The sequence below is a fragment of the Diplotaxodon limnothrissa genome, linkage group LG23, assembly GCF_057381915.1.
Source record: "Diplotaxodon limnothrissa isolate DT_005_m linkage group LG23, D_limnothrissa_male_GT1.1, whole genome shotgun sequence".
Taxonomy (NCBI): domain Eukaryota; kingdom Metazoa; phylum Chordata; class Actinopteri; order Cichliformes; family Cichlidae; genus Diplotaxodon; species Diplotaxodon limnothrissa.
Genome location: NC_140617.1, coordinates 239132 through 251749, shown reverse-complemented (window position 1 = coordinate 251749; position 12618 = coordinate 239132). Strand labels below are relative to the sequence as shown.

Below are 12618 nucleotides of genomic sequence, written 5' to 3'. Positions count from 1 at the left end.
CAATCAAACCAAACACCAACATCATCAAATATACAGTGGAAACCAGATATTTACAAATTTTCTGTTCCTGGTGTTTTGTTGACATGTCTTGATGTTCCCATGTCACAGAAACAGACTCTGTGTTTTGCCTTATATGCATCCACAGCTGTGCCACCAGTTTGCTCACATGGACTCTACGAACCAATCAGAAGCTTCTTCAGCTCAGAATAGAATCGTCTGGAGTTTCTTATTAATTAACAATAAACTTAGAGTATATGTACTCCTACATTTGATGAAAGTGATAAAAATAGAAGCTCTCTCTCTCTTTATTCTGACATTTAACTAATTCAAAAGATATTTCAATATTTATTTATCCAAAACAAAACAAGTTTACTGTAAATTGATGTTTAACAGTAAAATAATGTTTTTATGTTTTCTCCATAAAGTGTAACTATCTGGTTTAAACTGTGAATATACTGCTGTGTATTGAAATTCCTCTTGTTTTGCATAGAAATATACTGAACAACATACAAAGCATAATATATAAAATAACATCTACCAGTTTTTTCTTTGAAAGAAGCTCCTCATGTCCATTGTTGTGTTCATCAGTACATTACTGATTTATTTAGCCGTGGAGGGAAACAACTGAAAATATGAAATAAACACACATGTAAGCTGAGACTCTCTAAAGAAACACCATTGTTGTTGTTCGGCTTTTCATTTTGCCGTTTGTTGATTCACTCAACAGTTGTCAGTCAGACATCTAACGATGAAACAAATTACACTCCAAAAGACCCAATGCTTCTGATGCTTAAGCTCAGTAAGCCCCCCCCCAGCTCTGCCGGCGGTTGACTCCAAATCTCCCGAGAATAGAATAGAATAGAATAGAATAGAATTCAACTTTATTGTCATTGCACATGCACAGGTACAGGGCAACGAAATGCAGTTTGCATCCATCCAGAAGTGCTTTAGTGATATAGATATATTACAATATATATTAGCAATAATATAGATATGTGAGTATATTACAGAAATGGGTCTATTATGGTATGTTATAATGTACACGGTATGAAGTATGTTGTGAATATTCTATAACTATAAGTATGTACAGGCTGTAGTGAGTACAAGCTATGAACAGGATATAAATATGAAAAACTATACAGAATATGAAATAAATAACTTTACAGAATCTGGGATATACAGCTATACAGAAATGGGAACTATGCAAGTTGTAAACAGTTGTAGGATTAAAAATTATCGAATGTACAGAATGATTATTTACACAGAGCTATACAGTAGTGCAGTTAAGATAAGTGAGGGTGTAGATAGTTTCTACAGAGGCTATATAAAGTGCTGGTGGTTGTGAGTGGTGGTTCAGTCCATGTTATTGTTGTGTGTTTGAGGGTACAGTTGTCCATTGTGGGTGTGTGTATGTTCAGTCCATGAGTTTAACGTGGGTCAGATGTCAGGAGGCAGAGTTCAGGAGTCTGACAGCTGTGGGGAAGAAGCTGTTCCGGTACCTGGTGGTCTTAGTCCGGAGGCTCCTGTGGCACCTCCCAGAGGGCAGGAGGGTGAAGAGTCCATGTGATGGGTGACTGGGGTCTTTGATGATTTTCCCAGCCCTTTTCAGACACCGCTTCCTGTAGATGTCTTTTATGGCAGGAAGTGGTGCTCCGGCGATGCGCTGGGCAGCTTTCACGACCCTCTGCAACGCCTTCCGGTCCGAGGCAGAGCAGTTCCCGTACCAGACTGTTATACAGTTGGTCAGGATGCTCTCGATGGTGCAGCGATAGAAGTTCACCAGGATGTCTGAGGACAGGTGGTTCTTCCTCAGAGTCCTCAAGAAGAAGAGGCGCTGGTGAGCCTTCTTGACCAGCTTGGAGCAGTTGGTCGTCCAGGTGAGATCCTCGGAGATGTGGACTCCCAGGAACTTGAAGCTGCTCACACGCTCCACAGCCGTCCCCTTAATGTGGATGGGTGGATGTGGGTCAGCATTCCTCCTGTAGTCCATGATGAGCTCCTTGGTCTTCTCGGTGTTAAGCAGCAGGTTGTTTGTGTCGCACCACTCAGCCAGACGATCCACCTCCTCCCTGTAGGCGGCCTCATCGTTGTCACTGATGAGGCCAATCACCGTGGTGTCATCTGCAAACTTAATGATGGTGTTGGAACCATCAGCAGGTCTGCAGTCGTGGGTGAAGAGGGAGTAGAGGAAAGGGCTCATCACACAGCCTTGTGGTACACCGGTGTTCATTGTGATGGTAGATGAGCAGTGGTTATCCAGCCGGACATGTTGGGGGCGGTTGGTCAGGAAGTCCAGTAACCATTTGCAGATGAGGGAACTGATACCCAGGTCTGTCAGTTTCCTGATGAGTTGTGAGGGGTGGATTGTATTGAATGCTGAACTGAAGTCTATAAACAGCATTCTGGCGTAGGTGTTGTTGTTGTCCAGGTGTGAGAGGACAGAGTGCATTGCGATGGAGACTGCATCCTCTGTGCTCCTGTTCCGGCGGTATGCGAATTGGTGGGGGTCCAGGGTGGGGGGGAGACAGGATTTGAAGTGTGCTAGGACCAGTCGCTCTAAGCACTTAGTGATGATGGGGGTGAGTGCTACTGGGCGGTAATCATTGAGGCAAGATGGGTTGGAGTTTTTGGGTATCGGGACGATGGAGGTGGATTTGAAGCAGGCCGGTACCACAGCGTGGGCCAAGGACAGATTGAATATGTCTGTGAGCACTCCTGCAAGCTCCCCAGAACACGCTCTGAGAACACGCCCGGGGATGCCATCAGGGCCTGCAGCCTTGTGGACATTGATCCTGCTCAGCACCGCTCCTACATCGGTGGGGGAGAGAGTCATAGGTTGGTGGTCTGGCGTCATGTCTGCTTTGGTTGTGGTTGTGGGGTTCCCTCGCTCAAAACGAGCATAAAAGTTGTTGAGCTCGTTGAGGAAGGAGACATCAGAGGATGCGGGGGAGGGTTTGGTGGTCCTGTAGTCTGTGATGGTCTGGAGTCCTTGCCACATGCGTCGGGGGTTGGAGTTGGAGAAGTGTTCTTCTACCTTCTTTTTGTAATGGTGTTTGGCTTTTTTGATGCCCTTCTTTAGATTAGCCCTGGCTGTACTGTAGGCGTGTGCATCTCCTGACCTAAAGGCAGTGTTGCGGGCCTTCAGGAGGAGACGAACATCCCGGTTCATCCAAGGCTTCTGGTTGGGGTACATGGTGATCCGTTTCTGGGTGGTGACACTGTCTGTGGTTTTGGAGATGTAATCCAGTACAGATGAGGCGTACTGGTCCAGGTCTGTGTGGGTGAACATATTCCAGTCTGTGTTTTTAAATCTGTCCTGGAGCACTGCGTCTGTCCCCTCTGGCCACACTTTAATTGTCCTCACAGCAGGTTTCACACGTTGGATGAGTGGTGAATACCGAGGTGTGAGGAACAGGGAGAGATGGTCCGATTGTCCAATGTGGGGGAGGGGTGTGGCTTTGTAGGCTCCAGCCAGGTTGGAATACACATGGTCTAAAGTCTTGTCTCCTCTGGTGTGGCAGGAGACATGTTGGTGGAATCTGGGGAGGACTGTCTTTAAGTTGGTGTGGTTGAAGTCGCCAGCAACAATAAAAGCAGCCTCGGGGTGTTTATTCTGGTGTTTGTTAATGGCTGCAGAAAGTTCTTTCATGGCCAACCTAGCATTAGCGTCGGGGGGTATATACACGGCAGTGAGTATGATCGAAGTGAATTCTCTGGGGAGATAATAAGGTCTGCATTTGACCATTAAAAACTCCGCATTAGGTGAGCAGTGACTCTCAGTAGTAGTGGAGTTCATGCACCAAGCATTGTTAATATAAATGCACAAACCTCCACCTCTGGTCTTGCCGGAGTCATCTGCTAGCCTGTCGGCTCGGTGTGTGTGGCGTCCTGCTAACTCGATAGCATTGTCCGGGCAGCTGTTGTTCAGCCATGTTTCGGTGAAAAACATGACATTTGAGTCCATAATCCGTCTGTTGTTAGTGATGGAGAGCCGTATCTCATCCATTTTGTTTGCCAGAGAACGGACATTGGCGAGAAAAATACTGGGTAAAGGCAGCCGGTGTGGTGTTAGCTTTAGCTTAGCCCGAGAACTATGTCGATCTAAGAAAGCAAGACCGAGACAGCGAGACCAAGACAAGACCAAGACCACGTAAAAGTGGTCTCGGGACACCCAACTCTAGTTAGTGGTAAATGGACTGATTCTTGTATAGCGCTTTTCTGCTCTCCCAAAGCGCTCTGTACAACATTCACACAAACAAGTGCTTTCTAATTACCATTCACACACCGATGGATGCATCAGAGAGCAACTTGGTGTTAATGTCCGAGGATATTTGGCACGCAGACTAGTAGGAGCCAGGGACTGAACCACCAACCTTCCTGAGCTACAGCCACCCCGTGCTCATCCAAATGATGAATGATGATTTCCTTGATTGTTGATTGATGATTGTTTTCCTTTTTTTCATCCTCTCAATTGGTCTTTTTTACTATATAATAATTTTACTATCGTGGGTATCCAGATTTTAACACGCTGGCTTCAGTTTTCGTAGTTTTCACCTTAACAAGTTAAATATATGCAGGAGAAGAGGAAATATTGAAAATAGTGTAGAAACAAATCATTGCATCACACAGTTTAATTTTTTAGACCAAACTTTTTATATTAGCACTTGCAGTTGTACCCATAGTGGAGTCAAAGCCTTACACTCTGTATAATGAGCTCTTTATAATCATCACAGTGTGCAGAAGTGCTGCTGTGGACAACCATACTCATCTCTGTCCACAGTCAACCCTCTACATCGTGCAGTGACCTTCGTTTCATTGCCATGGTCTTGTGGAAATGTCTTTAGTTGATGTGTTGATTATCAGACAGCCTGTAGTATTTGTCCATCATCATAAGGTAAAGTATGCTCTGTAAGATGCCCTGGATGGGGTCGCACTGAGTTGTCCAACTGTCCTGACACAAGTCGTTGTTGATCTCACTGTTGTAGGGGAAAGACTCTAGGGCTGCAGATAAGACTGTTGCCATGGTCCTGAAGGAGATACCAAGTAAGGCGTCATCAGAAGGGAAGCCCCTCCTCACAGTGACTACAAAGGTGGGCAGATGCATTTCAGAAACACCCCACCCACCCCAATCCCAAACCCACCCCCTGGATTAAAGCAGAAAGTCCTCCTGTGTTGGTCACACTGAAACACGAGCAAAGCTTTGAGTGTCCTATAACTGACCTCTCCTGTCTACTAACTCCTAACTTGAGCCTTATGACTGTTGTATCTAACAAAGAAGCGAAAATTATTTCATTTCCAGCTGCTCTATGGGGTATAAAACCCACCTAATGCATCACTACGTTTGTACAAACAGAGCCTAATGATGTTACCATCTACACAAGTAACCTCAAATTCACTGCAATTATTCATGCGACTCTTTATCTTTTCCAATTAGCCTCTGCAACACTCATAGTGCTCCTCCACTTCTATATTTAACACTGTATGGGGATTAACCACAAATTTCGTGTCCCATTCATAATCGGGTCAGTCAAACTTCCTCGTGAACTTTTTACACCTCATAAGCAGCTAATCCTCAGCACAAACAGTGTGTGAATGCATTTCCAAAAAAATGCTATGTCACACAGCATGGCATTGAGCTGTTGGTGGTGTTCTTTGAACCAAAGACTGCAGCAAATTACTGCAGCCATTGCTGAGCTTTTCACTTCTCTGTTGCTTTTTAAGTGGTAAAGCTGGAGTCTATGCACCAAGTGCCAGTATGAGTTTTGTTGCCCTGTGCTTGATTGCTTCTGTGGGTGCTGCTGCTGCGTGTGTGTCTATGTTTTGATAAGCTGTAGCATGCTTTACTCCTGTTTTATTTTCTAATGCAGTGTCTGGTTTGATAAGCTCTCATACAACAGATATAATTTTCCCACTTAAGTGTGGGGGGGATGTAATTATAGCCCCAAATTGTTTGCTGAGTCGACACCAACAGAGTACGATTTAAAGATTTATCTTAAACCAAAGTGTAAAGGGTCAGGAAGGAATCAGTGATTGTTAGCACACGTTTCCTGTATCTGACATTTCTGCTCATTTAAGATGCTGCAGTGAGGCTGAAATCAAATTAATGGAAATAATAGATCAATAACTTATTCTCAGTTTGGATGTTAGCAGCTCATATTTCTCCTGCTACTTTACATTGAGTTTTATTGCTGCTTCAAACAGGCAACGCTCCATCAGTTATGCTCAGCGAGTCTGATCGACCACCGGCGAATGAGGTGATAACGGCCTATTGAGTGTGCTGGTAGGTGGAGGAGGCCGCCGACTGGCAACATGCACGAGGCTGATAACAGCTGATGATGACCATTCATGGTCTAAAAACATTCAGACTGGGGGGGTTTACATTTTACAGCCTTCAAATGTCAATAATCTTGTCTTCAGGCCCAGCATTGAGTGAAAAGAACATGAACACAAATGTCATTACCATTTTGGGTTTACTTCTCACAGTGCAATGATGACAGCATGTTTCCATGAGGCCACAGGCTTCAACTTTCAAAATGAATCAAAAATAACAAACAATAACAAAACAATATAAAACCTCTCATTTCATTTATTTATTTATAAAGCACGTTTAATAACAATAGGGAGCTGACCAAAGTGCTGTACAAAGTAATGACATTGACGACAACGACAGGTAAGAAAATTAAAAGAAAATTAGGATAAAAGAATTGGTAACTCTCCTACAGTTTCAAAAGCCAGAGTAAAAAAATATGTTTTCAGATGCGATTTAAAAAGAGTAACAGTTGGGGCCTTTCTAATGTGGAGAGGTAGATCATTCCACATTTTCAGTGCCACAACCGCAAATGCCCGATCTCCTCTATGAACCATCCTAGGCTTATGTAAGGAGCAGATGTTTGCTTGATCGAAGGGCTCTAGGGCGTATAAAGCTGCAATAGGTCAGACAAATAGTCCGGTGTCTGGCCAAGTCAAAAGTAACATTTTGAATTTAATTCTAAAACGCACTGGAAGCCAATGAAGGCTCTTCTCACTATTGTCTTCACATAATTATTAAAATGATCAAAGCCACAACAACTAATTAAAGACACAAACTTAGAGGCCCATCATACATACTAAGCAGGTCACACATGCATGCACTACATAATGTATAGAAAGTGAGTTTCCTGTATCCTCTCTTTTTAAAAAGGTAGAAAAATATGTCAAATTATAACAGTTAAATCATATTTGAGTACCACAGACATGTAACAGTAACAACCACTTTGCTTGCTTTTTGCACACCCTTCACCAAACCCCCCCCCCCCAGTGTTCGCACACTGTTGTTTAAACATTTTATGTGCTAAAATGATTAAAGGGTGTATATGAAAAAGTCAATTTTTCTGCAGATTTTTATTTTTTAATATCTGGATTGTCAGTTAGTCAAAATCAAAATCACCAGTAAAATAATCTTAAATGACAGCGTCGAAGCGAATGCTGGATGTTGTTTCCACTCGGCTGGACTCAACTCATGATTGAAGTGCTCTCCAGTGGCTGAGGCAGCAGTTTGAGAAGTGTCCCTGCCTGATGTCACTTAGCAAGTGATGGAGGCTAAGCCACAGCCGGTGGTCCCTTTAGCCGCACGTCAAGTCAGGTCAGGTTTGTTTGGAAAGCCCAAGATGATGCATGATGTCTGAATGGGCCACACACACACAGGCTTCAACCAGCCAGACTCTTTATGATGATACATGAAAAAGAATCCGCATGAAACAAGACGTCACATTCACCTCTTCCTCTAATTTAATTCACAGCTCTGATATCCTCATTTCTTCATCCATATAAAACTAAACTACAGTGATGATCTTCAGAACTGTGTGCTACTGTATGTGCAACAGATCTGCTGTTAATTATCAGTTTTTGTTTTATTTTTGTTATTTTGTTCATTTTTTATTGACTTTTAGTAAAAAAGGTAAGATTCAATGTGCAAAAAGTACCTTTTTAAGTATCCTAAAAAATGGATACATTCCTTTTTTAATATTACGTTGTACTTTTTTCACACTGTCTCCTAAAAACAAATCAGTCAGGCAAAATGTTGTACTGGATAGAATATTTCAAACCTTTATTTACAAGCAAAATTCAAATTGAATTAGTGTCCTTGGCCAAAATAGGCAGGGTTAACCTTGGTTTCGGAGCTAACCCACCATGACTCTCAATGCCAGGACAAAACGGAGTAACCAGAGAAATAAAAAATATCCAGGATCCTGTTGCTGTGAGGAAGCCGTGCTAACCACTGATCCAGTTCCAGTCATTATAACAAGACACATTATAGAGCCAGCTGTTAGGACCGATCTTCAGCATTAATAAAACCAGTCTTGGACAAATCACAAGAAAAGTACAGAGCGATGGGCTGTTGAATTGATGATTTTTGTCCAAAGGCAGTCTGGTAGCAAGCTTTTAGTATGAAATAATGGCAGCTTTATTCTTCACTCAAATATATAAGGGAAGAAATTATTCTTTTTTTTAAATATTTCACTTTTGACTCTGCTGCCTAAAGTCAAATCATATAAAGCCATCACGATGACTCATAAAACCCCAACAAGCCTTTGGGATGAATAGATCATCACCACCCACAAGAAACTGCTTGGAAACAAAAGTAACGAGTAAACAACCTGATGCATCACGGAGAAGCTTTCTAATGATTTGTAAGAATCAATTTTGCATTTTAAAAAAGACTTGCTGCATAGTTATATAATCCCTGACCACAGCTCACAACCACGTGAACTCTATAAAGCATACAACCTTGACTGTTATCATTTTTCTAGCCAACCATCCATCGCATAGCCGCCAGCTTTTAGCTAACAGCTGACATTAGTTCTCTTTGCCTTTATGTAGTGTTTTCCATCCTCTGCACCTCCTCCTACCCTCACCTCAGCCTCCCCTCCTTCAAGACTCTGGTACACAATTCCCCTGACAGCAACATCTGAGAGTCAAGCCCAAGTGGCACAATTAGTTGAAGTTTTCTATCACATAATATTCTAGATTACTGCTTAAAGCACTTGTAAACAAAATGCCAAAGTGCTTTGCATAGGAGAGAGTTAAAAAGAAAGGCAGCGAGGGAAAACAGTAACCTCCTCATAGCAATGGGCAAACAGCTCACAAAGCTCCTCTCCTGCCTTAGAAGTGAACCTGTAATTAGTGTTTGCATGCTACCTGCTCTGTGCCTCACACATCATCCCAGATAAACATGGTAGATTTTCTGTCCCCATTTTCTGGTTGATTGGAGGAGGAAAGTGAAGAGGTCTCATCATTTCAAAGCCATGATTTAGAACAGACTCCTGTGGCAATTACACAAAGTGCTTTGAAGAACTACATCAGCTTACAGTGATCGTTTAGGGTTGGGCGTAGATCGTACAGAGTCCTCCATCAGAAGGCTGCCAGCAGTCATACAGAAACAACCTCCTCTTCACAGGCGTGCCTCAACTTATAGGCTCAAAAGCGACCGTTCACAGTCAAATCAAGCTTTCAGTCTGTCAGACTCCACACTCACACTAACATCTTTAATGATGCACTTAGGCACAGCAGTGCTTTTGTGCTGAATGCTAATGGGTTATAGTTTCCTTTATGACCGTTCTAGTTTAGTGTTACCACGCTACCATGTGTTCCCCCTTAAGGCGAGACTAGTGTTTAACATTTAACCTTGAAAACATCCCAAATGTAGTCAGTTACAACGCCAAGCTTTACAACCTCAGGCCTCATGTATCACTCTGGAGGATTTTAAAATCCAGTAGGGTTGTCACCCTGTCCATAACACCAACCTGTGCTAAAATCTCTCATCTGCAGCTCTCCCAACTCACCAAATGATACGTCCATCATGGTCATAGTAACACCAGATGGTGTCTTTAGTGAATGTGCCACACTTGGAAACTGTTGAAAAATGGAGTTGAGCCTTAAAATGAAGCCAGTGCAGAAATAGCAAAAACAAATGCAACAAATCAAATGGCACTTGAAGCTGGTTTCAAAGCAAGTCGATGCCAATAGAGTCCCATGATGACATCCCCAACTTTTCAGCAGAATTAAACATATTTACACCCTTTTGCAGAACATTTTTGGTCTCTTTTCCTTAAAATTATATATATTTTACGAGTGTGACCGTTCTAAGTGACAGGGGGTGTTGATATAATCTTTATATGAAAGATTAACATATTTTAACATAGCCATTGTCAACCAAACAACTTTAAACTTTAAATATTTCGGCCATAATCCTTTTTTTTTCCTTATTAATAAACCTTGATACCTGGATGCTTATACAGTAGAGATCTATAATTCAAAGAGTAGCCCTGCACTAAAGCTAAACCTCCTTTATTGTCCATTTTACATTAAAGGCAACCATAATTTACAAAATGAGCAGTAAGTTTCTATAAAATAAAACTTGAAAGAAGTGATTAAAACCATTAACTCGTTAGGAAAGCCTTTACTGAGATCATAAACACTGCAGGCTTGTGTCCAACTTAAGAACTTATTCCCATCAGGGGAGTTTAAAAAATGTAGGGTGGAGGCATTTTGGCTTTGGCTTCATTTTTCAGGGCCAGAAGCTACAGCCATCTATAGTCTGTGGGTGCCAGCTTATATCTATTAGATAACACATTTTTCTGTCTGGTTAATTATAATGTCAGTCTATCCTCCAGTTCTGATGATGTTGTATATTTGCATGCATTTAACACTAATTAGCAGCTATTTGTTGCTGTGTCCCATACAGCCGATGTTTGCAACTTGTTCATCAAGCATGCTAATGTAGCTAACTGTTAGCTTAGCACTCCAGCCTCTGATCTTATTCTGGCTCCAAAAACAGCATGGCAACAACCATAATGCCAGAACTGAAGCCTGAAAACAACATCCACAAACTACTGGGTGACATCTATTAAAAAAACATGTCACTAAAAAGGCTAAGTGCTATCAGTGCATAATCACAAAGATTTATCACCTTGACTTAAAACTGAAATTTGCATCCTTGATTTAAAGAAAAGGCCTACTGTACCAAAGATGTAGTTTTGTGTGAAGTTTGTCACCATATTGTTTCAAATGTCACATTTTCTGGGGATATGCTAATGTCAGCTGTCAGCAGAACATGGCTCAGCATGGATCCCAATCATGTCTGTCAAAACTTTAAATCTCAACACTATTCAATTAAATCAGAGCATTACTGGAGGACTCTAAATGATGTTTTCTAAATGAGCCACATGCTGCTCATTTGACAGAACTGACCTTCAGTCAATCAATCAATCCAAAAATAAATAAAGAAATAAACAGAGTGGAAAAATCCAAAGTCTTGTGACGTAGAAAAAAGGGTTATAAAAACGCATCTAAAAAGAAAACAGGCCAAACTCACAAATGATTTATTAGATGCTTTGAATGGGAAATGCTTCTTATCATGGTTATCGTCCACTGCATGAAAACACAGCTGCAATCCAAATGCTCAGTCGCTGTGAGCATGTGCACTTATGAATGCCTGTTAAGGTGTAAAGAGAACACTATACAATATCTATACAGCTCAACTGGTATTTAACGACTCGGTTAGCTCGAAGCATGATGTGTTAAGTACATTAAAATCAGAAATAAGACTTCAATCCTGAAGACACCAGACAGAAGGAAATCTTCTGTTTTATTCTTACGTGCAACACGCTAGAGAATGCATTTGACTGCATGCACTCATGCATACGTTACTGTACCACAGGCAATATAACAGAGCTGATTAATGCTTCATTTAAACATCAAAGCTGTCAATACAGAAATCTATAAAGGAAACAGAACATATTAATGTACCAGGAAATTAGTACATTAACTATCAAATAGTCAATTACCTGAACTGCTCACAGTCAGTTCACTGTTAATCTGAATAAACCTTTAATTAAGTAATGTTTTCACAAAATAACGGTCTGCAACACCAGTTACTTGTGTAACTGTAATTAAAGTTGCTAAAATACTTTACATACAAAAAGGTTCAGATGAATATGAGGAGACATGATGGTGAAACCTGTCAAAATATGTTGGAAAGCTCATTATGTTAAAAAAAAAAACTATACATAACACAACAACTGATTTGATCCATTTCAGTCTGACTTTAGGGGAAAGAATCAGTACAGGAGCTGTTTTATTGCAGTTAGGCTTATGAACAGCACTTTAACTTTTGCTCTTGTTATTTTACTGGACCTGACTGTAGCTTTGATTTTGCCAACCATTCGCTTCAATAGAGTGAAGCTGGCTACACACTGGAGACCTTACTGGGCAAGCAAGTACAAACGACATATCCACTGAAATGGGCAGGAAATAAACTCATCTCAATCCTCAAGGAAGCAACCGAAGTGACTACCAATGAGAGTGAAGATTACCTTTGACTGACTGGTAGTAAATAAGCATCGCCTAGGCAACTGGGGCCATGTTAGAGCCATCAGTTTCAACGTGATGTGTGACAAGCTAATCGCTGCTAATGTGAGATGGTGTAGATGGAAAGGCACTCGAGTGGCTCTTATGCAGTTTATCAAACAGAGTACATCTTAACACGTGGGATCCCACAGGGCTCAGTCCTTGGACCTGTTTTGTTTCCTTTATATCTGCATCTATTCAGCCATGTAATCCATTATACACGAGTGTCTC

At 41.6% G+C, this 12618-nt stretch overlaps 1 protein-coding gene across 1 annotated transcript in view; it reads left to right on the top strand.

Annotated features, from left to right (window-relative positions):
• pex5la (peroxisomal biogenesis factor 5-like a) overlaps positions 1–12618 on the top strand; it is a 117180-nt gene that overhangs the window by 63243 nt on the left and 41319 nt on the right. The window contains exon 2 of the mRNA XM_085347652.1: positions 4986–5090. Within this exon, the coding sequence (XP_085203778.1) occupies positions 4986–5090 (105 nt within the window). The remainder of the gene's footprint in view (positions 1–4985; positions 5091–12618) is intronic.